Here is a 21018-nt window from a genome sequence, read left to right as displayed (position 1 = left end):
CTGAGAGCTGCACTCTGCCATCTACTAGAGCATGACTGGTAGAGTCACACTGAAGCTACAACTTGGGAAAGTTCTTCAAGTCACTCTGAGCTTGAGGTTTTTGCTTGAAGGGAAGATAATAACCATACCTATCACTGGGAGTCACTCTGAGACTTAAATGAATTAGCACCTGTAAAATGCCTGACACTTAAGTTATACTCCAGTGATAGCTGCTGTCCTAATCATAACGATAAAAATAATGTTGTTATCATCATCTAGGTTATCAGCACTAAAGCCAAGTCAAAGGTGATTGGTAGACCATATGCAAGTCTAAATCTGACTACCTAATACTTTTATTTTTTTTAAAGACTAAATCAGTGTTTTTTATTGAGGAAATCCTCTGGGGCTTGTGTATATGCAACTATTTCTTATTGAAGTTACAAAGTTCCCTGTCTGCACTGAAATACTAAGCTTACCTGCTCCCTTTTGGTTGTGAATATTCCATCTAGCAAACATTTTTCTCCTCTGCAGATATGGTGTTGGTCCTGCCACAATGGAAGTGCCCTTTTGAAAATGTCAGCACTGCCCAAAGAACAGGATGATGGCATTTTGCAAATCCAGAAGAACTTCTTGGATGGGTCAGTACTCATTCATTCTACATTTGTTCTTGTCTAGTTCAGTTCTTGTTTTTTAAGTAGGAAATAGTTCTTAGTAGTGTGTCCTCCTCTGTTTACATGCTGATACTCAGTGCCAGAGGAATACAAGTTGCAGACATTTTTTAAATTATTTTGAAAGGAATCAATATAACAGTTATTAGGAATGTCAGCTGCACTGTTTTTAGAGATGCATGCTGAAGTATGCATGATGTCTATTATATTAACAGCTGGGCAAATCTAGGTCATAGCATATATCATTGTACTATTGTACGTTTCAGAAGTCTTTTTTTCTTTTTTCTTTTGCCAGTCCTGGGGCTTGAACTCGGCTTGGGTACTGTCCCTGAGCTTTTTTTTTTTTGCTCAAGGCTTCCACTCTACCACTTGAGCCAGCGCCACTTCCGGCCTTTGTGTTTATATGATACTGAAGTATTGAACCCAGGGCTTCATGCATGCTAGGAAAGCACTCTACCACTAAGCTACATTCCCAGCCCATGTGTAAAACTTTTCAAAATAAAATTTTAAGCTGGCCACTGGTGGCTCATGCCTGTAATCTTCACTACTCAGGAGGCTGAGATCTGAGGATTGTGGTTAAAAGCCAGTCCAGGCAGGAAAGTCTTGTGAGATTCCAATTAACCACCTGAAAACCAGAAATAGAGCTGTGCCTTGACCAGTAGCCTTGGTAGAGCAGTAGCCTTGAGCAAAATAGCCCTGAGATCTCAAGCCCTGAGATCTAGCCCCACAACTGATAAAAACTAAATAAATATATAAAAATTTGAAAAATCCAAAGTCAATAAATTAAAAACAACAAAAAAGTAGGCTCTGGAGTTAAATTTTTGGCTCACATCATGGCTCTTTTCAGTTGAGAACATTGATAACCCTGGACAATTCTACTCTTTGATCGCATGTCCAAATCCATTGTTTGGGGACACAGTCTTAAAGCAGGTTCCTTATAGATGAGGGTTTAGTAGGAGATACCCTCAGGCCTCTTAGCACAGGTCATGGTGGTACTCAAGAAAAACAAGCTATTGTAAATTCGTATTTGCTCTTCTAATCTCATGTTACTTTTTGATGCCTAGAATTTACAAGACCATCCACAGGCCACCCTATGAAATTGTTAAAACTGAAGATCTATCAAGCAACTTCCTGTCCTTGCAGGAAATCCAGACTGCATACTGTAAATTTAAGCAGCTATTTCTGATAGGTGAGAAGAAACTTTCTGTCAAATGGGGAAAGACATGCCACATGGATCAGGTGAAAGTTGATGCCTTTTCCCTGGGTTCCTTTTGATGGCATGCAGAGCTCCACAGCCTTGAGGGTCCCTGTCATGCAGTGGAAGGGTCCGGCCGCCCCTCTCCCCCTCTCCAAGCATCTCCCCCTGGCCTTCTCACTGTTGGAGTCATACAGCTGCTCTTCTCTCTTTCTCAGCTTCCCACACCACCCAGTGGTAAGCGTTTTAGTCTTGTAAGTTTGTGAACTATGAAGTTTGTATAGGCACTCACTTGGCAAATCATTTATAAAGAGAATGATTGATTTTTCCTTAATGGACTTTTTTTTCCAGTGTGGAAATATCTTTTCTTTTCTTTTTTTTTTTGGTCAGTTATGGAGCTTGAACTCTGGGCCTGGGCGTTGTCCCTCAGCTCTTCAGCTCAAGGCTAGTGCTCTACCACTTGAGCCACAGCGCCACTTCCCGTTTTCTGAGTGGTTTATTGGAGATAAAAAGTCTTGGACTTTCCTGCCTGGGCTAGCTTTGAACAGTGATCCTCAGAACTCAGCCTCCTGAGTAGCTAGGATTACAGGCATGAGCCACCAGCTCCGGGCTTGTTGCTCTGATTCTGCCTTGAATACCTTCCTAAATGGCTTGAATCACCCACCTCTGTGGAGCCTTTAAGATTTCCCTATATGGAATGTTGAGTTCTGTCTTCCCTAGATGGAAAAGTTCTGCTGGTACCTGAGCTTGTTCCTGGGTATGTCCATATAAGGTCTGGCATTTTGTCTTCATGGTGGGGGCGGGGGAGGGGGGCACAATGAAGTCCCCCCTCAGGTGATGGAACACACTTCAATCCCTGGAGGCTGGGGGACTTGGATGATAGGTTTCTAAACCTGTCAGTCCAGTACGTGGAACTGAGAGTTTCCTTTGGCCCTGCCCCGGGACCCTATTTAGGCCCAGACCAGGTCAGGCCCCACTACGCTATGCTATATGTCTCCATGTTTGTGACCTGTCTCCTGGCTTTTCTCTGTCACCATGGCATCCCATGGCTCTCCATTGGAGCTGCATTGGTTTGTTGGTATTGTTTTTGGTTTTGTTCTTTCTTTCGTCTTGGCCTTCATGGCTCAGTTTCCTAAGAGATCAGCTGGCTGCTGGTCTTTGAGACCGGAGTCCACCATGCAGTCAGCAGCCTTTTAATAACGACTCCGAGATCTCACCTATCAAAATGTGGCTTCTCTGTTTTCTCGCCTTACAACAGAACCATGATCCACTTGATCATAGCTTTCCAAGTAATTAGTAACACAGGTATGAACCACTGCATCTGGCTCACTGTTGTTTTTTTTGTTTTTCTTTCAGTACTTGGGGCTTTGATCAGCTGTTCTACCACTTCAGCCATTTCCAACCCAATTCTTATTCTTTTTTTTTTTTTTTTTTTTTTTGTGGGTCGTGGGGCTTGAACTCTGGGTCTGAGCGCTGTCCCTCAGCTCTTCAGCTCAAGGCTAGTGCTACAGCGCCACTTCCGGTTTTCTGTTGGTTTGTTGGAGATAAGAGGTTCACGGACTTTCTTGCCCAAGCTGGCTTTGAACTGCAATTCTCGGATCTCAGCCTCCTGAGTAGCTAGGATTACAGGCATGAGCCACTGGCACCTGGCTCCAATTCTTATTCTTGAATGAGTCTTTACTCTGTGAGGTTTTGTCATGCTTATAGGTAACTTTTTCCTAACTTGGATATTTTAGCCTAGTAAATTCTTAACTATTTTAGGGTTATTCAGCTGACATTTATTTAATTTCCCCTATATGTTATGTCAAGCATTACTGATAAAAAGGAATATGAAGCCAAGCACTGCTGACCCACACCTTTAATACTAACTACTTAAGAAGCTGAGATCTGAAAGAGTTTGAAGCCATCACGAGTAGGAAAGTACACTAGACTCCATCTCCAAAATAACCAGCTAAAAGTTGGGCTGAAGGCATGCCGCTAGAGTAGAGTGCCAGCTAAACAATCAACCTGGGCAAGTTCAGGGTCCTAAATTCAAACCCCGGTACTGGTAGGGGGAATAAAAGTGAATGTAACACAAAAAAAAAACAACTACGCTCTTGTAAGGGAAACAAGCATTAAAGTGAGGGGAACAGAGTCTAAGTAATGTAACCTTGTTCTCACAGACATCCTGGTGCCTCTTGCTGGGTGGAGGGAGCTCTCCACCCAGTGCTGAAAAGCCTAGCAGTGAGAGAGGCCATTCATTGAATTGCAGACCTAACTGGTGAGCTGGGAGAGCTCTGCTTCGGAATGTCAGAGCCTTAGGAAAGCTTTGCGTAGAGAATGCTCCGATTCTGCTTTGATTGCCTCTCTAAATGGCTTGAATCACCCAATTTTGAGTAGCCTTTAAGATTTCCCCTATATGGGAAAGTTAAGGTGTATCTTCCCTTGATGGAAAAGTTCTGCTGGTACCTGAGCTTGTACCTGAGTATGTCCATATAAGGTCTGCTTTTGTAATGCTTGCTCTTCAGCTCAAGCATATGGTTTTTGTCTTTAAAGTCTTTTGGCCTGTAATCCTAGCTACTCAGTAGGCTGAGATTTTAGGATTGTGGTTTAAAGCCAGTCTAGGCAGGAAAGTTCATGAGACCTTTTATCTCCAATTATCTACCCCAGAAAACCGGAAGTGACGCTGTGGTTCAAGTGTTAGAATTCTAGCCTTGAGCTGAAGAGCTGAGGGACAGCACCCAGGCCCAGAGTTCAAGCCCCAGGACACACACACACACACACACACACACACACACACACACACACACACACACACACACACACACACACACACACACACACACACACACACACACACACACACACACACACACACACACACACACACACACACACACACACACACACACACACACACACACACACACACACACACACGGCTTTGTGTAAGCTCTGTTCAGGGCTGCTGGTCTTTGAGATGATAGTCTACCATGCAGAGCTTTCCAGTAAAGATTCCCATTTTCACCTCTCAAAAATGTGGTTCTCTAAATCTCACAGACTGGATTTACCCTGCAACAGCATATGCCTATAAAAATGTTGGGATGGTTACTATAAGAAAGATCAGTAAGAAATAGGAACCCGGTGGGGCTGGGAAGGTGGCTCAGTGATAGAGTGCTTGCCTTACATGCATGAGGTCCTGGGTTTGATTCCTCAGCACCACATAAGTAGAAAAAGCCAGAAGTGGCACTGTGGCTCAAGTTGTAGAGCACTAGCCTTGAGCTGAAGAGCTGAGAGACAGCGCCCAGGCCCAGAGTTCAGGCCCCATGACCAACCTAAAAAAAAAGAAAGAAATAGGAACCTGGAGAAAAGATAATCTTAGTATTTGATCCAAGATGGTGATTTTAGAATTGTGTTTTATTTTAATCACCCAAGATTCCCTGGTATCTTTTGTTGATCTGAATTATTGTTATTGTTATTATTTTGAGATGAGGTCTTGCTATATTACCACATTGGTCTCAAACTCCTGGGCTCAAGTGATCCTCCTACTTTATCTTCCCAAGTAGCTTAGACTACATGTGTGCACTACTCTACTTAACTGGTTTGAAACTTTTCTTCCTTCCTTCCTTCCTTCCTTCCTTCCTTCCTTCCTTCCTTCCTTCCTTCCTTCCTTCCTTCCTTCCTTCCTTCCTTCCTTTCTTCCTTTCTTTCTTTCTTTCTTCTTTTTTTTTTTGTTGGTCGTGGGGCTTGAACTCTGGGCCTAGGTGCTCTCCCTCAGCCCTTTAGCTCAAGGCTAGTGCTCCATGACTTCAGCCACAGTGCCACTTCCAGTTTTCTGGTGGTTTTATTGGAGATGAGTCTCACAGACTTTCTTGCCTGGGCTTGAACTGCGATCCTCAGATCTCAGCCTTCTGAGTAGCTAAGATTACAGACATGAGCCACTGGTGCCTGGCTTGGTTGGAAACTTTTAAATTAATACTTTGTAAAATTCAAGAGTTTCTGGGGGGTTTTTGTTTTGGGTTTTGGGTTTTTTTGTCGGTCATGGGGCTTAAATTCTGGGCCTGGGTGCTGTCCCTCAGCTCTTCAGTTCAAGGCTAGCGCTCTACCACTCGAGCTACAGTGCCACTTCCAGTTTTCTGGTAGTTTTTATTGGCAATAAGAGTCTCACGGCCTTTCCTGCCCGGGCTGGCTTTGAACCGTGATCCTCAGATCTCAGCCTCCTGAGTAGCTAGGATTACAGGTGTGAGCCACCGGCGCCCGGCTGAGTTTCTGTTTTATAAGGGATATAAAGAGGAAATTATACTCATATGCAAGTTACATGAACTCATATTCAAACTTCTACAAAGCCAGGTGTGATGACTCACACCTCTTAAGTTGGAGGACATCCTAGGCTTATATACACAGACTTTGTTTCACACCTTTAATCCTAGGTACTCAGGAGGTAGAGATTGGGAGGATCACAGTTTGTAGGCCAGCCTGGACAAAAGTTACCAAGACCTCATCTCAATAATAAAAAGCTTATGGGGGGGAGGGTATACCTGTCGTCCCAGCTGTACAGGAAGTCTAAGTAGAAAGATCATGATCTAAGCTGGCGCTGGTGGCTCACACCTGTAATCCTAGCTACTCAAGAGGCTGAGATCTGAGGATCATGGTTCAAAGACAGCCTGTTCAGGAAAGTCCATGAGACTCTTATCTCCAACAAACCACTCGAAAAAAAACGGAAGTGGTGCTGTGGCTCAAGCAGTAGAGTGCTTGCCTTGAGCTGAAGAGCATAATGACAGTGCCCAGGCCAGAGTTCAAGCCCCACGACTGACCAAAAAAAAAAAAGAAAGATCATGATCTAGGCCAGTCTGGACATAAATACAAGAAGCTATTTGAAAAACAAGTAAAAGCAAACAAGAACTGGAGATGTGGTTCAAGTGGCAGAGTGCCTTCCTAGTAGGTATAAGGCCCTGAGTTCAGATCCCAAGACTACCAAAAAACAAGAGTCTAGGCTTTGGTGGCATAGTCCCTGGTTGCCTATTTCCTGTCTAGCAATAGCAGTCTTGATGTTGATGGTTTTCTTCCTAAAACATGTTGAATTACACGGTAGACCATGGCTAGGCATCTCTTCTTTCAGTAACAAAGACCTCTTTGACTGCTATACCCTTCCAGAGACCTACAGTTCCAAAACTATTTCAGTGCGAGTTGAAGTTTTAAAATGCTCTTTGCTTAAAATGATGAAGTGTTGTGCCTGGCTTCTGCAGGTTGAGGCTGTGTCTGATCTGCACTGCACAGGGGAGTATCATGAGTGTTTTTTTGAAAGGGTGTCAGTAAACAATGACCTGATGTCTTTTTTTCTTTTTCAGATAACAGTACTGAATTCTGGGACACAGATATAAAATGGTTTTCTCTCCTAGAAAGTAGCAGCTGGCTTGATATCATCAGGTATTTATTTCAAACCATTGTTTTGCTCATGAATTTTACAGTGTTTCATTTGAGTAGAGCAAATTTACACATAGTTGATGTTTCAGAGTGGAATATTCTTTTGTTTGTTGAAGGACATAAAAGATGACAAGAGTACACTGAGAGTCATTCATGGTTCTGGATGACAGGAATCAGTGTTATGGCAATGTCCACCAAATTCTTAAATGTCTCATTTTCCTTTTGTTGTTGTTGCCAGTACTGGGGCTTGGATTCAGGGACTTACGCTTTGGGCTAGCATTCTACTACCTAGGTTACACCTCCACTTCTATCCATTTTCTTTTTAAGAATTTCTTCTATATCTTTCTTGACTACTTGTTTTCTGCTACCTATTAATTGTTTTTTCTGAGAATCTTTAACATCTTGTATGAAATTCTCCATAGTTAAGTATTCTTAGATCATATTTCTACTCGGAGCCCAGCTAGATTATACATTTGCTATTTATTGTTTCTTTGCATATTTGGTAGGAATTTACCAGCATACTACCTGTTTATAAGGAAATGTACTCTGTAGATAAGACATTTCAAGACTAAAATATCAGATTTAACAACTCCAGCCTGTGACTGAGGCAGCTATGCTGGCCTCCCGGTGGAAACAGGATGAACTAGGAGATTGATTTTTCACTAAATACCTTTCTTAAATTTTGTGCCTTATATGTATGCGAGCACATATGTATGGCAGATTCAGTTTCTAATAGGTAAAATAGTGTCTCTCATGGGCTGGAAATGTAGCTTAGTGGTAGAGTGCTTGCGTAGCATGCATGAAGCCCTGGGTTCGATTCCTCAGTACCACATAAATAAAAAAGGCCGGAAGTAGCACTGTAGTTCAAGTGGTAGAGCTCTAACCTTGAACAGAGAGGCTCAGGGACAGAGCCCAGGCCCTGAGTTCAAGCCCCAGGACTGGCAAAAAGAAAAAGAAAAGATAGTGTCTCTCAGAATCTGAATAGTGTAAGTGGTGATTATTTTCTCTTCTGGAGGATTTTAGCATAAAAAAATATAAGAGGAAAACTACCTCTGGTAGTACTAAGCCCACAAACTAATGCTCCTGTTTCTTGCCTTTTTTCTGTTCAGACGTTGCCTGAAGAAAGCAATAGAGATTACAGAATGTCTGGAAGCACAAAACATGAACGTTCTTCTTTTAGGTAATATATTTAAAACACAAAGCATGAGTTCCATTTTCCTTCACTTCAGATTCAGTTTTTGTACATGTAACTTACTGGAAGTGGACTTGTGGTATAAATGGAACAAATGAGTATGAAAATCTTCTCCATTCCTTTCTCCTCAGCCTTGGAATCCCTTGCCTTGGATTTCAGTATTACAGTTTAAAATAAAATTCTTTCTCTTGGAACTTGGCAGTGCTATCACACCCCAAGAAGGAGTTGTTTGGTATCTTTAGCAAAGCTCACATTTCTTTTTTGGTTTTTTGGTTTTTTACTTTTAAAGTGGAAACTGTAAGCATCTTATCTTACTGTTAATGCAAGCATTAATGCCAGAAATGTGAAGGTAATATTGCAAACTCAGAATTTTTATAAATTCATGAAATTTCCATTTTCCAATTTATACAGTTTTATATCATACTACTTCTCATGCGTTTTTCTGCAGTTACTCTGTATGGCTTCTTTGGGATAATTTAAGCCATCCTAACGCACAAAGTTTGCATTTCTTAATGCTTGGGGTTTGGGGGATTGTTTTGGTTTTTAATGATATTGAGATTAAACGCAGGGCTTCACAGACTCTTAAACTCTAAGGTAGCTGGGCAGAGGAAGACTTGAGTTTGAGGTCCACCTGGGCAAAGTTAGCAAGATCCTGTGCTGGGGAAAAAAGGGGGAGGGAAGGAGGGAAAGAGGAAGGAAAATAGGTATGTGGCTCAAGAAGCTATGGATCCAATCCCTAGTACCACAAAACAAATAACTTAAAAGACAAATATATGGCTGTAGGTGTATTATTTTCACTGAGTCCTGAGTGTTAAATAAGTATATGAATGGGCTTTTACCATGGGGATTTTGTGAAGTGCATTCTAGGTGGGCACATAAAAGCAGACCAAGGAGAATTTCTCCTCTAGACCAGTCAAGGAAAAGCAGGTACATCCATGCTCCTCAAACAAAAAAGGAAGGAGCTTTCTAGCTTTAAAATGTGATCATAGCTTGCGCCGGTGGCTCATGCCTGTAATCCTAGCTACTTGGGAGGCTGAGATCTAAGGATCGTGGCTCAAAGCCAGCCTGGACAGGAAAGTTCATGAGACTCTTATCTCCAATTAACCACCAGAAAATCGGAGTGGCACTGTGGCTCAAGTAGTAGAGTGCTAGCCTTGAGCTAGTATAGGATTAGGAGTGGAGCTCATAGGTGTGAGAAGTAACTGAGCCTTGGAACAGTGGGTGCAATGTGAGGCTTGAATTCAGGAGGCAGGAATTTTCACTTGCTTAGAAGCTGCCGGGTTGTCCTGTCATGATTTCACTCTTGTATGGCACATCTGGATGTCCATGGACAAAAGTGGATTTCCAGTACTTCACTTACTCAGTGAGCATATCCATACTGAGCACCGTCATATGCCAGAACCTGCCCTAGATAGCAGTGTGTCCGACTCTGAAAGCTCGCTTTGTGTTCCACTGGTCCCTGCTGTAGAGAATAAGAGCTTTTAGTAGTGGATCTTAGTGTTGGGAACCTACTGTAACCTATGCATGTGAGATCACTACAGCTTTAATACTTTCTGCCCTCCTTCCTCTTGGCATTGCTAATGGGCCCTCCCAGAGGAGAACGCCTCCGACCTCTGCTGCCTCCTTTCCTCTCTGGTACAAGTGATGATGGATCCCCACTGTCGTACCAGGACTGGTTTCCAGAGCCTTGTACAAAAGGAGTGGGTCATGGGTGGCCACTGTTTCTTGGATCGTTGCAACCATCTCCGCCAGAATGACAAAGAAGAGGTGAGTTTCCTCAGGGCAGACTGCCTAGTCTCAGTACCAGTCCTCAGATATGGGATTTCTGTTTGCATTGTGCTGGTTGCAATGAGTGCAAATGAGTGTGACTCATTTGAGTTTGATTTCAAATGCTTTAAGTAGTATTGAAACCTTTCCTGGGGGGACAAAGGTATTATAACAAGTATGTTCACAGTCTTCTAAGTTACATCACTGAAGGTATGCATATATTTCGTTGTGGAAGTAGTGTTGGTTTTGTGCCACTTAAATGTAAAGTAACCCAGTGTGTTGTAGACAGATTCCAACACATTCTGCAAATTAAACTTTGCAATAAGTAGATAGTCAGTGATGTGCGGGACTGTACCACAGCCTCTTCTGGGTCTTGCTACATTGCCCAGGCTGACCTTGAGCTCAAAGTCTTCCTGCTTCCCAAGTAGCTGGGATTACAGAGAGGTGCCACCATGCCTAGCTTCCTTTTGTCTAAGTAAATGGCTTTAGACCTGGGCCTCTATGGTTAGGCTAGAGATTCAGCATTCTAGTTCACCTCTAGATGGTGTATTTGGCAGCTATGTTAACTCCCTTAGCTACTTCACTGGTGACTGGTAGAAGGAAAATGAAAGTAGACCTACTATTAGTGCAACTTGTGTTATTTATTTCACAGAATCAGCATATTTTATCTATGGTGCAGAACAGCTTGGCACAATTATCATGAGAATAAAGAGCTGTGATCTCTGCCCTTCAGGGATTGATAGATTCCTGTTTGTAGGCCTAATCTGTACTCCTCTGTGTGCCACTGAGCTGTAGAGAACTCGCTGTTTCTATGCTTGGAAAGGATTTAGAAGACTAATTTAAAAAGTGATGAGATTCATGAAGTATGATAAGCTGAAAGAGATGACATTGTATGGAGAGGGGTATGATTTTGCCTATCTAGAGAAAAGCACTGGATCCAGTGGGAAAAGAAGCCAAGAGAAGCTTGATTTGTTTACCCAGACCTCGGAAGATCTCTCCTGTTTCTAACCCATTTCCCTGACTGTACAGTTAGGTCCACACATTGTATGTTCTATTAATGATATACAAGGTATGAAGTAGAGTTGCAAAATGAATGATTCTTAGCATCTCAGCACTGACATACAAAAATTTGAAAAGAAGGGTTGGAGGGATGGCTCAGTTGGTAGAGCACCAGCCAGTGAGCAAAAGCATCAGGTATTGACTGAGTCTCAGTCTCAGACTTAAAAAAGAGTTTTAAAGGAAAACTTGGTACTCTGATTTGTTATTTAATGGAGCAACACTGGTCTTCTATCCAAGAACTTGAATTCTCAACTCCTCTGTCTTACCAGCTTCACCAACAAACCTCAGCTTCCCCAATCTTCTCAAGGGACACATGGTAGGATCATTGAGAATGGGGGGAGAAGGATAAGCACTTCATAAATGATAACATACCCTAAAACCACTGTCTCTGATAATAAAGGGCTTGCCTCGGTTGCTAATAAATGTTAAAAAATTGTGAAAACATGCTAGGAACTTATTCTTGCTGCTTCTGCCTTCTTTCCCTCCTCTGTCTTTGGGACCCTCACTGGGAAGGACAAGTGGTAAAGAAGGGAAGCTTCTGACCCTTATTCTGTTAGTTAGCACGTGGGTAGGCAGTAGCATAACTGCCCCCTCCAGACACGCGCGCACACACACACACACTATTGACAATATTTAAAATAATCATCACTAAGTAGTTGTTTACAGTTTATCACTATTGATAAGAATAGAATCCTTTTTTTGGGGGGGGGTCCGGTCATGGGGTCTGAACTCTGGGCCTGGGCGCTGTCCCTCAGCTCTTTAGCTCAAGGCTAGCGCTCTACCACTTGAGTAACCGTGCTACTTCCGGCTTTTTTCTTTTTGCTTATGTGGTGCTGAGGAATCAAACCGAGGGCCTTATGCATGCAAGGCAAGCGCTCTACCACTGAGCCACCTTCCCAGCCCCAAGAATAGAATCTTTTGGGGGGAGACATCTCTTCTAATTGGGGTTTCAAAGTTACTGTTCTCTGTCATTGAAATCAATTATAAATGCTCACCTGTGAATGTTGATCCGTAAGAAATTTTACTTCATTTTGGCAATGTCTTTGACACAGATTAGTACTCCTAGTTACTGATGTTAATCTATGAGCATGTGGCTTCAATTGAGCATTTTTCATTCATCTGTTTATCACTTGGAATGAGATTGAGTTGTGTGCTTCCCAGAGAAGGAAGGGCTCAGGAGTGGCCACACCACAGTTCTTGAGCTGGCCGTCCACTGTGCTCAGGCAGCTTACATTGGATGCAGTGCCTTCTGAATAACACGGATCTTGTTTTCACGTAGGTTCCTGTGTTCCTGCTTTTCTTAGATTGTGTCTGGCAGCTGGTACACCAGCATACCCCAGCATTTGAATTCACCGAGACTTATCTGACCGTCTTGTCAGATAGCCTGTATATACCTATTTTTAGCACCTTCTTCTTCAATTCACCTCATCAAAAAGACACTAACATGGTAAGAATCCCTCCTAGAAACCTGTGTGCCAAACACTGCATCTCACAAACAGTATGATGACACCGATGCTAAATGTGACATTTGTTTAACGTCGATTATATACCTGGCATTATTTTAGATGCTTTCCTTGTATTCATATCTGTAAAAGTTTTTAGCCCTTACAGCACCCTCTGGGATGTGTATTATCTCTGAGGAAGGTAAGATACAAAGCCTGACTATCCAGGCCAACAGTAAATATTTGATCTGGAAAGTATTAGGGTTGGGAGATTGTGCCAACTTAAAAGTTATCCTTTTGGAAGATAGACGAGCTGTCTTCTCTCTCCATTAGCTTGATGCCTGGAGTTACTCTGTGATGAGAATGGACTGTCAGCAGGACTGGAAGCCAGACTTTGACTAGGCTTCTAAGGCCTTTTAGTCCCTCCAGAACCTCTTTTGCAGGGAATAAACTTGGAAGTTGAGCTTAGTGCCTCCCACCAGCCTTCTCCTGGCCTAAGGACTTGCTTGAATTGATAAGATTCCCAAGTCTCACAGTGAAGTGGGAACAACTGAACTTGGGCTTTCAGACTCCAGCCCTGCAGCTCATCAGATTCATGACCTTAAGCAGATCACTTCTGTTTTCTGGGCCTCAGTTTCCTCTCGTATAAATTTGGAAAACATAGTGTTCACCTCACAAGCTTGTGAAAATGTTCGGCCCACTGGCTGACTTGTGGTCCATTGAAAATAAGCATCGTTTCCCCTTGTCCCTTCCCCCATGAAGACTGTTGGTGAATAACCATTGGTAGCCCCAGCCTTAGAAAATGAAGTGCCAGGGAGCATTCATCTTAAGCAGAGCAGGAGCACATTCCTGGTGCCTGTTTCTGAGAATATGTGTTTGCTTTCCCCAGCCCTCCCTGGAAGCCATGGTGACCTGTGCTTGTTTTGGCAGGGTAGGGAAAGCTTGGATACACAAAGCAAGCCTTTGAATCTGCTCACCGTGTGGGATTGGTCTGTACAGTTTGAACCCAAAGCCCAGACATTGCTTAGAAACCCTCTCTATGCAGAAAAGCCAAAGCCGGACAAAGGCCCACGGAAAGGAATGCGTTTCAAAGTAAGATGTCTAACGTCTAACCCCATTTCATCTTCCCCATCACCTGACTCCATGTGTATAAAGATAAAACGTTCCTTATGGGTTTTGTCAGTCAATGTATATTCTACCCTTTGAAATGGTGTGAAGTCATGATTGATTGATGATGGTCAAGTTGTGGTCCATTAGAAGAACTTTGAGAAAATCAGCCTTTGCCCTGAGGAGAGGTGATTGCTGATTGGCTATGAGGATACTGCTGTCATCCTGCTTCATAGTCTTTTGCTTCTGACCCAACCTTGTGGGTACTTAGCAGAATAAAGGGAGCAGTGATCTAGTAGGGTTTACTCAATATATGCCAGTTCGTGTATTATACAGTAAGACTTTTCTTAAACCTATAATCCAGGAGTTGGCAAGCTTCTGTGAAAGGCCATCTAGCCTCTTACAACTATACACTCTACTGTTGTGGCACAAAAATGGCCTTGGGCAGAATGCAGACACAGCTGTCTGTGTTCCATTTTTACAAATAGGTGCTGTGCTGCATTTGGCCATAAGCCAACCCATGCTCTAAGCCACAAATATCAAATCTTGATTTTTTTTTCCTGTTGTTTGTTGTTGTTAATTTTTGGTGATCCTAGGATTAAAACTCAGGACCTTAGACTTTTCAGCTCGCTTCCTCAGCTGCTGTTCTGCTACCTGAGCCATACTTCTAGCCCTGCTTTTTTGCTGGTTGAGATGGAGTCTCAGGCTTTTCTGCCTGGACTAGCTCCAAACTACAGTCCTCCAGATCTCAGCCTCCTGAGTAGTAAAGATTACAGTGTGGGCCCCAGCTACAAATATCAACTATTTGTTTTTCTTGCAGGTATTTGTTCCTGATTGTACGTCAAAGTGCCCTAACTGATCAATTTCTTAAGCAGCATTTTTCTAGCTCTGTCTCCTGGCCTGGAATTTCTCACGAGTAGAGACCACAAAGGCAGGTCTCAAAGGGGGGGTCACGAGTGAATGTCACCATCTTCTCTATCATTGTGCTTCCCATCCTGCTCCAGGGAGGGACTGCAGGGAGCCCAGTCAGCTCTGGTGTGGGAGGTCGTTCTGTTCTAAGGAACAACCTACACGAGCCGAAGTCGAGCAATGCCTTTGTCATTGTCACTGCCAGTGATGACAAAGAACTCAGAACTGCTGCTTCACGAAGTCTTAGCTGTCGTCCCCACACTGGCTGTTCCTTCCTTGGGTTCAGTTTCCTTTCTGTTAGTTTGACCAGCACTGCTGAGCCCTGGAGCAAGTTGGACAGAGCTCAACTCTTCAGCAGGGTGTTGTGCCCCCTGGTGGCTACCTGCACGCTTCTCAAAAAGGGGTGGGCTGGGACTACAGAACTGCTTGGTACCTGTGGGGCCAGGGACCTCCAGGACAGCTAGGCCTTCCCCTTATTTGATGGGAGGGAACTAACAATCTACCTTCTTAGAACGGATTTCTTGGGCTGGGAAAGTGGCTCAGTGGTAGAGCGCTTGCCTTGCATGCCTGAGGCCCTGGGTTCGATTCTTCAGCACCACATAAACAAAAAACAAAAAAACGGGTTTCTCTACTCAGTCCATTTTTCTAGTTGTCCTTCTTAAAGATAGGGGCAGATGCTGACAGCTAAAGTGCTGGAAATTTTCAGGTTGAGTAAATAAAGCAGAGTTGGATCTGGGCAACAAAGCACTTGAAACCTTGGTAAGAAAATTAAGTGAGCTTGGCATCTTGCTGAGTGGACATAGCCCTGGAGAATTTCTTCAGAGACTGAGCAGCTTGAACTGCAGCTCCCTGAAATGCCACCGGGGAGTAGCGTTCACTCAGGTGTGCAGTGGTGTCTCAGCGGTGGCCCCAGGCCTCAGCCTGGCCCACCGTGATCCATCTCAGATATCCCATTCACCTAGGAGATTAGGAGTTGAGGGCTTCTAACACCAATAGAATAGAGTTCAGCTAAGAGCTCAGGCTCTGAAGCCAGGCTGTGCTCAAAATTGTCATTGACACTTGGTGGCTGGTGCCCTTGGCAGATTATTTAACCGCTGAGCCTAGTTTCCTCATTTGTGAAATGGGGCAATAAGAGAGATGTTGTAGAGTTTTGTAGGTCAATATATGTAAAGCACTGAGCGCATCACCCAGCAGGCAGTGAGCTCTCGTGAGAGTTGGGTTTCCCAAGTGTTCTCTAATCCCACCTATCCCATCTTGATCATTGTGGAGGGGAGAAGCCACTGGCCCCTGGCCTGCCATCTTTCCTGACCCTGGGCAGAAAGTCCAAAGCCCTGAATTGTATTACTTTCTTTCTGATTTATAGCTATCCTGTATTCCATTACATATTTCTATTATAAAAAATTTACTGGCAGAAATATGTTAGAAAATGATAGAACTAGCTTGGAAATCATTGTTTTAGTCTTACTTTAAATGGACCTCTTATGAGAACAGGAGTCGGGAGATGCATCTCCTCCTCACCTGTCCCACCAGCTCCTTTGGTCAGGGGATCCCACGCCTGCTAACCCATCTTCCAAGGCCTCTCACTGTGGCCTCCAAAATACAGCACCTTGCTTTGCTACAGAGAGAATTACCAAAGAGTAAAAAAATTAAATGCTCCCACAGTTTCTACTACATACAGATTGTCAGATAAGAGTATCTGGCCTAAGGGCTGGGAATGTGGCTTGGTGGTAGAGTGCTTGCCTAGCATGCATGAAGTCCTGGGTTCCATTGCTCAGTACCATATAAACAGAAAAAGCCAAAAGTGACACTGGCTCAAGTGGTAGAGTGCTAGCCTTGCGCAAAAGAAGCTCAGGGACAGTGCCTAAGCCCTGAGTTCAAGCCTAGAACTGGCAAAAAAAGAAAAAAAAAATGTCTGGCTAATTTAGCTGATTCATTTAAAATTCCTTTGCTTCCACCTGCTTGTTTTCCTTGCCCCAAAGAATCTTTATTACTTAGACTTAAACTCTTACTGAATGCCAGGTGAGCTATTAAGTTATTTGATTCACATGCTAGGATTTCCAGGCAGCCAGAGTTGCCTCCCTGCAGGTGTTCAGAATGTTGCAGCAGTTGACTGCCCTAAAGAAACACGGTTCTGTTTGTAAATGTGAACAGGCATTTTCCCCAAACTCTCAAATCATTGATCTATCTTAAGCCAGTGTGTCCTTTGTAATCCTTTTCTCAGCAGAGGATCAGTAGCTCCACTTTTGCTGTCCCGGCATACCTTTCTGCATGGCTGCCCCATGGTCCTGGTTTTCCCCCATTATGTGCAGTGTGCATCAAGCATGAACATAATGAGAATTAATATGTACCTTTTCCTTTCTGTGTCCCACAGCAGTTAATGAATATGTATTTACATGAAAGTTCTAAAGTCTTCTTGATTCCTACTAAACCAGATTACGCCCTTTAAAACAAAATGGTAACAACAATAGCCATGTCTCTGTGTTAACCACAAGTTCTTTTTTTGTGTTTTCTCTCAAAGCATCAACGACAACTTTCTTTGCCACTTACCCAGTCTAAATCATCTCCCAAAAGAGGATTTTTCAGGGAAGAGACAGATCACTTAATTAAAAACCTTCTGGGCAAGAGGATTAGTAAACTTATTAATTCTTCTGATGAGCTGCAAGACAACTTTCGAGAGTTCTATGACAGCTGGCACAGCAAGCCCACTGACTACCATGGTTTGTTGTTGCCTCATATCGAGGGACCAGAAATCAGAGTCTGGGCTCAGCGCTACTTGCGTTGGATTCCAGAAGCCCAAATCCTAGGTGGTGGCAGAATGGCCGTTATGAGCAGACTCTTGGAAATGATGGAGGAAGTCCAGGACTTACAGGAGAAAATCAACGAGAGACATCCGAGCCAGGCAGCCCTCCATGCAGAGACGCGGCATGCGGAGGCCTCCTGCCTGCTGAGGAACTCTGCCCGCCTGTCCTCCTTGTTTCCTTTCGCTCTGCTCCAGCGGCATTCATCCAAGCCTGTCTTACCCACCAGTGGCTGGAAAGCTTTGGAAGATGAAGAAGATCTGGCCAAACGAGAAGATGAGTTTGTAGATCTTGGGGATGTATGATTGTATGTTCAGTGGTTGTGAAGGTAGGCTCGGACTGTTGATCCTGGGACTTCTATCACGCAAATGCTGAGAGTCAGCCCAGTGCTCTGATGGAGAACACCTGGGCCTTTAGGAAAAGAACTGGTCAGTATTTCACAGTTCTGAAAGACTGCAATTTCTATAGTGTTACTAATTGGAAGGGATCTCTACTTGACCTGTCATAGGATTATGGCCAATTTCACAGAACCTGGAATGGCTGGTTTATTACTGGAAAAAGCTTCAGTAAGATATTCTTGGGCTTGATATTTTCTTCTGATCCTTTCTGTGCCAAGATAATATAATTAAACATCGAGAATATAAGTTTCTGTATAACCGTCTCAGTCAGGAACAAGGTCAGCTTTATGTGGCATTTGAATGAAGTGAAATATAGAAATAGACATATTTACTTAAACCCTAGCATTTTCCCTTTCTGTTCCCTTCTCTATAGGAAAACTAGGAAATGCCACTGATGTGGCTCATGCTAACACTCAGCCCCTCCTCCCTCCTTCCTGGATTGTTATGGCGATATGGGGCTGGGAGTGGAGGGGTAGAGTGTGGACTAGCCAACCACTTGCCCTTTGTTCTGTGCTGACAGCTCTGGGTCTTTCCTCTTCCTGCTCTGTGCACCTTGGCTCACATAGCCGAGTGTCTTGCTGCTAAGCCAGCATTTATACTGGGGGGGGGGGGGGGGGTGAGGAGGAAGGAGATCTTTGTTTGACCACAGGAGCTTCTAATCCTCTGGAGAACAGTGTTTGAACAACTTGCTGAGGACTAGAACACCTCTGTGCTGTCTGCAGCCCTTAGTCTTTTCCCGTTCCCTTCACAGAAGCTGGAGTGGGTCCCATTTGAATGTGGCTTTCGTAGGAAAGCAGTTAAGCGTACATGTCTGAAGTGGTGATTATCACAGGATACCTCAGTGATTTCAAAAGCCATAGAAGAAACTCGACTATGCCTGGTCACCTTCCTCGATCTGCTGTCTAAATGATATATATTTTTTTAATGTGTGAAAGTATACTTTTTAAGGACCAGTATTTTCATTCTCAATAGAGCCCTGCCAAATCCTGCAAAAGAAAGTTTAAAAAAATCATATTAGAATGTTTTAAAATGAATGTTTGCCTTTTGTATGTATTTGCTGTCCAGGAAAAATCCCAACTTGAATGTTAATTATTTAGAAAAACTCTCAGTTGCTCAAGAGCAGTAAAAAATCTTGAAACTATTCACAAAGAGTTTCTGATTTGCACTGAACTGTCTTTTGTACATACAATCATTTTGCTCTTCTTCTCTGCACGAGTGCAGAGTGAGGCCTGTAGGCTATTGAGATGGCAGGTTGTGGGGAGGGCAGGCTTCCTGCTCAATCTTGCTTGCCTTAAGATAAGGTCTTACAGGCCGGGTCCACGTTAGGCTTGCCACGGGAGTTTAAAGTGTGCTATTTCCTTAGCTACCTTCACATGTACTCTGTGAGCCTTCTTAGCCAGCACTAACCTCTACTTTGCCACCCCATTGCCTCCCAAATACCCTATGGGCCTAACTATTTTGTTACTATTATAACATGAATATTTATATTATCGTCTCTCCAGTCTTACCAATTTCCATTCCAAAAGTTTTTAGTGTGATGCCTTACACTCCATACAGTGTAGTTTAAAGGCACAAGGTCCTGGCTTTTATCATAGCAGTTGAATGTGCATTGAAATATTTTTCTATAATTTTTTAAAATTCACAATAGGAAAATAAGCAAGCTATTGTAGCACGCAAGGTCATGACTATGTATTTATATTTGAAATGAGATTTCTATAACTTGTATTTGTGTACAGAATTCTCAGTGAGTTTATATATTGTGAAATTTTCATTCCAGATTGAGATGTGGACATGCTTAATAGTAAAAGCTGAAATGAGACCATTTACTTGGTTTAAAATGCTGCACTGTGCAAGTTTGGAAATGTACAATAATAACTTACTGTATATAATATCTTAAGTTTGCTTATACCTCCAAGTTTTTACACTGAAGATAAACTAGCTTTAATCAAATTCAATTTTTTAAAGGGAATAAGCTGTTGGGCAAGATCTGTACAAATGTGCTTTTATGTTCTGATGTATAATGAAGTTTATACTTGTATCTCACTGCGTCGTATCTGATTGCAGAGATTAAAGCACAACTTACAAGCAATACTGTATTTGGTGTAATTGGACCATCATGGAATCATCCCCTCCATTCACTTCAGGAAGTGTTGAGCTGTGCCAGGCCCTGTAAGCCCTATTGCAGATAGAAACCCCGGAGACCACGTTCTGCTCTCCTGGCGTTTGGATGCTTGCCTGTGTGCGAGTGCATGTGTGGGGTCAATACGTGACAGCAAATCGATAGCCAAACAAAATACATGTTGAGTGGTGACAAATGGTATTAGGAAAAAGATATCAGGATTAAGAGGCTTACGGGATAACTAAGAGAAAGGAGGTTTTTTAACCCCTCCTGTTAAATATCACAGCTAGTTTTTTGGGGGAAATCTATATAACATAATGCAACAGAAAAGGCTTTGTAGCCAGGCACCGGTGGCTCCTGCCTATAATCCTACATCGTTAGGAGGATGTGATCTGAGGATCGCAGTTCAAAGCCAGCCTGGGCAGGGAAGTCTGTGAGACTCCTATCTCCAACAAACCACCAGAAAACCGGAAGTGGTGCTGTGGTTCAAGTGGTAGAGCACTTGCCTTGAGTTAAAGAGCTGAGGTACAGCACCCAGGCCCAGAGTTCAAATCTTACCACCAGCAAAAAAAAAAAAAAAAAGCTTTGTTTTTTCTTCCAGAGGAACAATAGAGCTGGCACAGACTGAGTTGGTTTAGTTCTTAATTAGACTTAGGTTTGTTGTAAGCAGTTCCCTTTCTCTGACCTTTCTACCTGCAGCACAGGCTTCCTGGGCCTTTGCCTTTCCACCCTGTGTCACCTTCCCTGTCTCCACAAGTCCTCTTCCAATATCCCAGGCGTAGCCTGGGATGACCCTGGCATTAACGCGCCCTCATTGCTACCATGGTCCTTTCACACTTGTGGTTCTTTCGTGTTTGTAATAAATTTGTTTAAGTATTTGTAACTCTGGAGTTTAGCAACTTCTAGCCTTCTCATGTGCGCTTGGTTAGCTCCTGGACTTTGGTGGACTGTGGCCAGTGACTCTTCTTTTGTGTGTACCTGA

At 43.2% G+C, this 21018-nt stretch overlaps 1 protein-coding gene across 1 annotated transcript in view; it reads left to right on the top strand.

Moving 5' to 3' along the window:
* Positions 1 to 20006, top strand: part of Mtmr12 (myotubularin related protein 12) — a 74936-nt gene extending 54930 nt beyond the window's left edge. Inside the window, exons 9-16 of the mRNA XM_042690538.1 lie at positions 511 to 617; positions 1712 to 1836; positions 7170 to 7248; positions 8355 to 8425; positions 10032 to 10204; positions 12543 to 12710; positions 13636 to 13797; positions 17240 to 20006. Of these exons, the coding sequence (XP_042546472.1) occupies positions 511 to 617; positions 1712 to 1836; positions 7170 to 7248; positions 8355 to 8425; positions 10032 to 10204; positions 12543 to 12710; positions 13636 to 13797; positions 17240 to 17824 (1470 nt within the window). The 3' untranslated portion in view covers positions 17825 to 20006. The remainder of the gene's footprint in view (positions 1 to 510; positions 618 to 1711; positions 1837 to 7169; positions 7249 to 8354; positions 8426 to 10031; positions 10205 to 12542; positions 12711 to 13635; positions 13798 to 17239) is intronic.
* Positions 20007 to 21018: the final 1012 nt, after the last annotated feature.

Source organism: Dipodomys spectabilis, unplaced genomic scaffold (assembly GCF_019054845.1).
Source record: "Dipodomys spectabilis isolate Male_0828 unplaced genomic scaffold, ASM1905484v1 ptg000138l, whole genome shotgun sequence".
Taxonomy (NCBI): Eukaryota; Metazoa; Chordata; class Mammalia; order Rodentia; family Heteromyidae; genus Dipodomys; species Dipodomys spectabilis.
The sequence above is the reverse complement of the archived record's forward strand: the minus strand, read 5'-3'. Positions and strand labels throughout refer to the sequence as shown.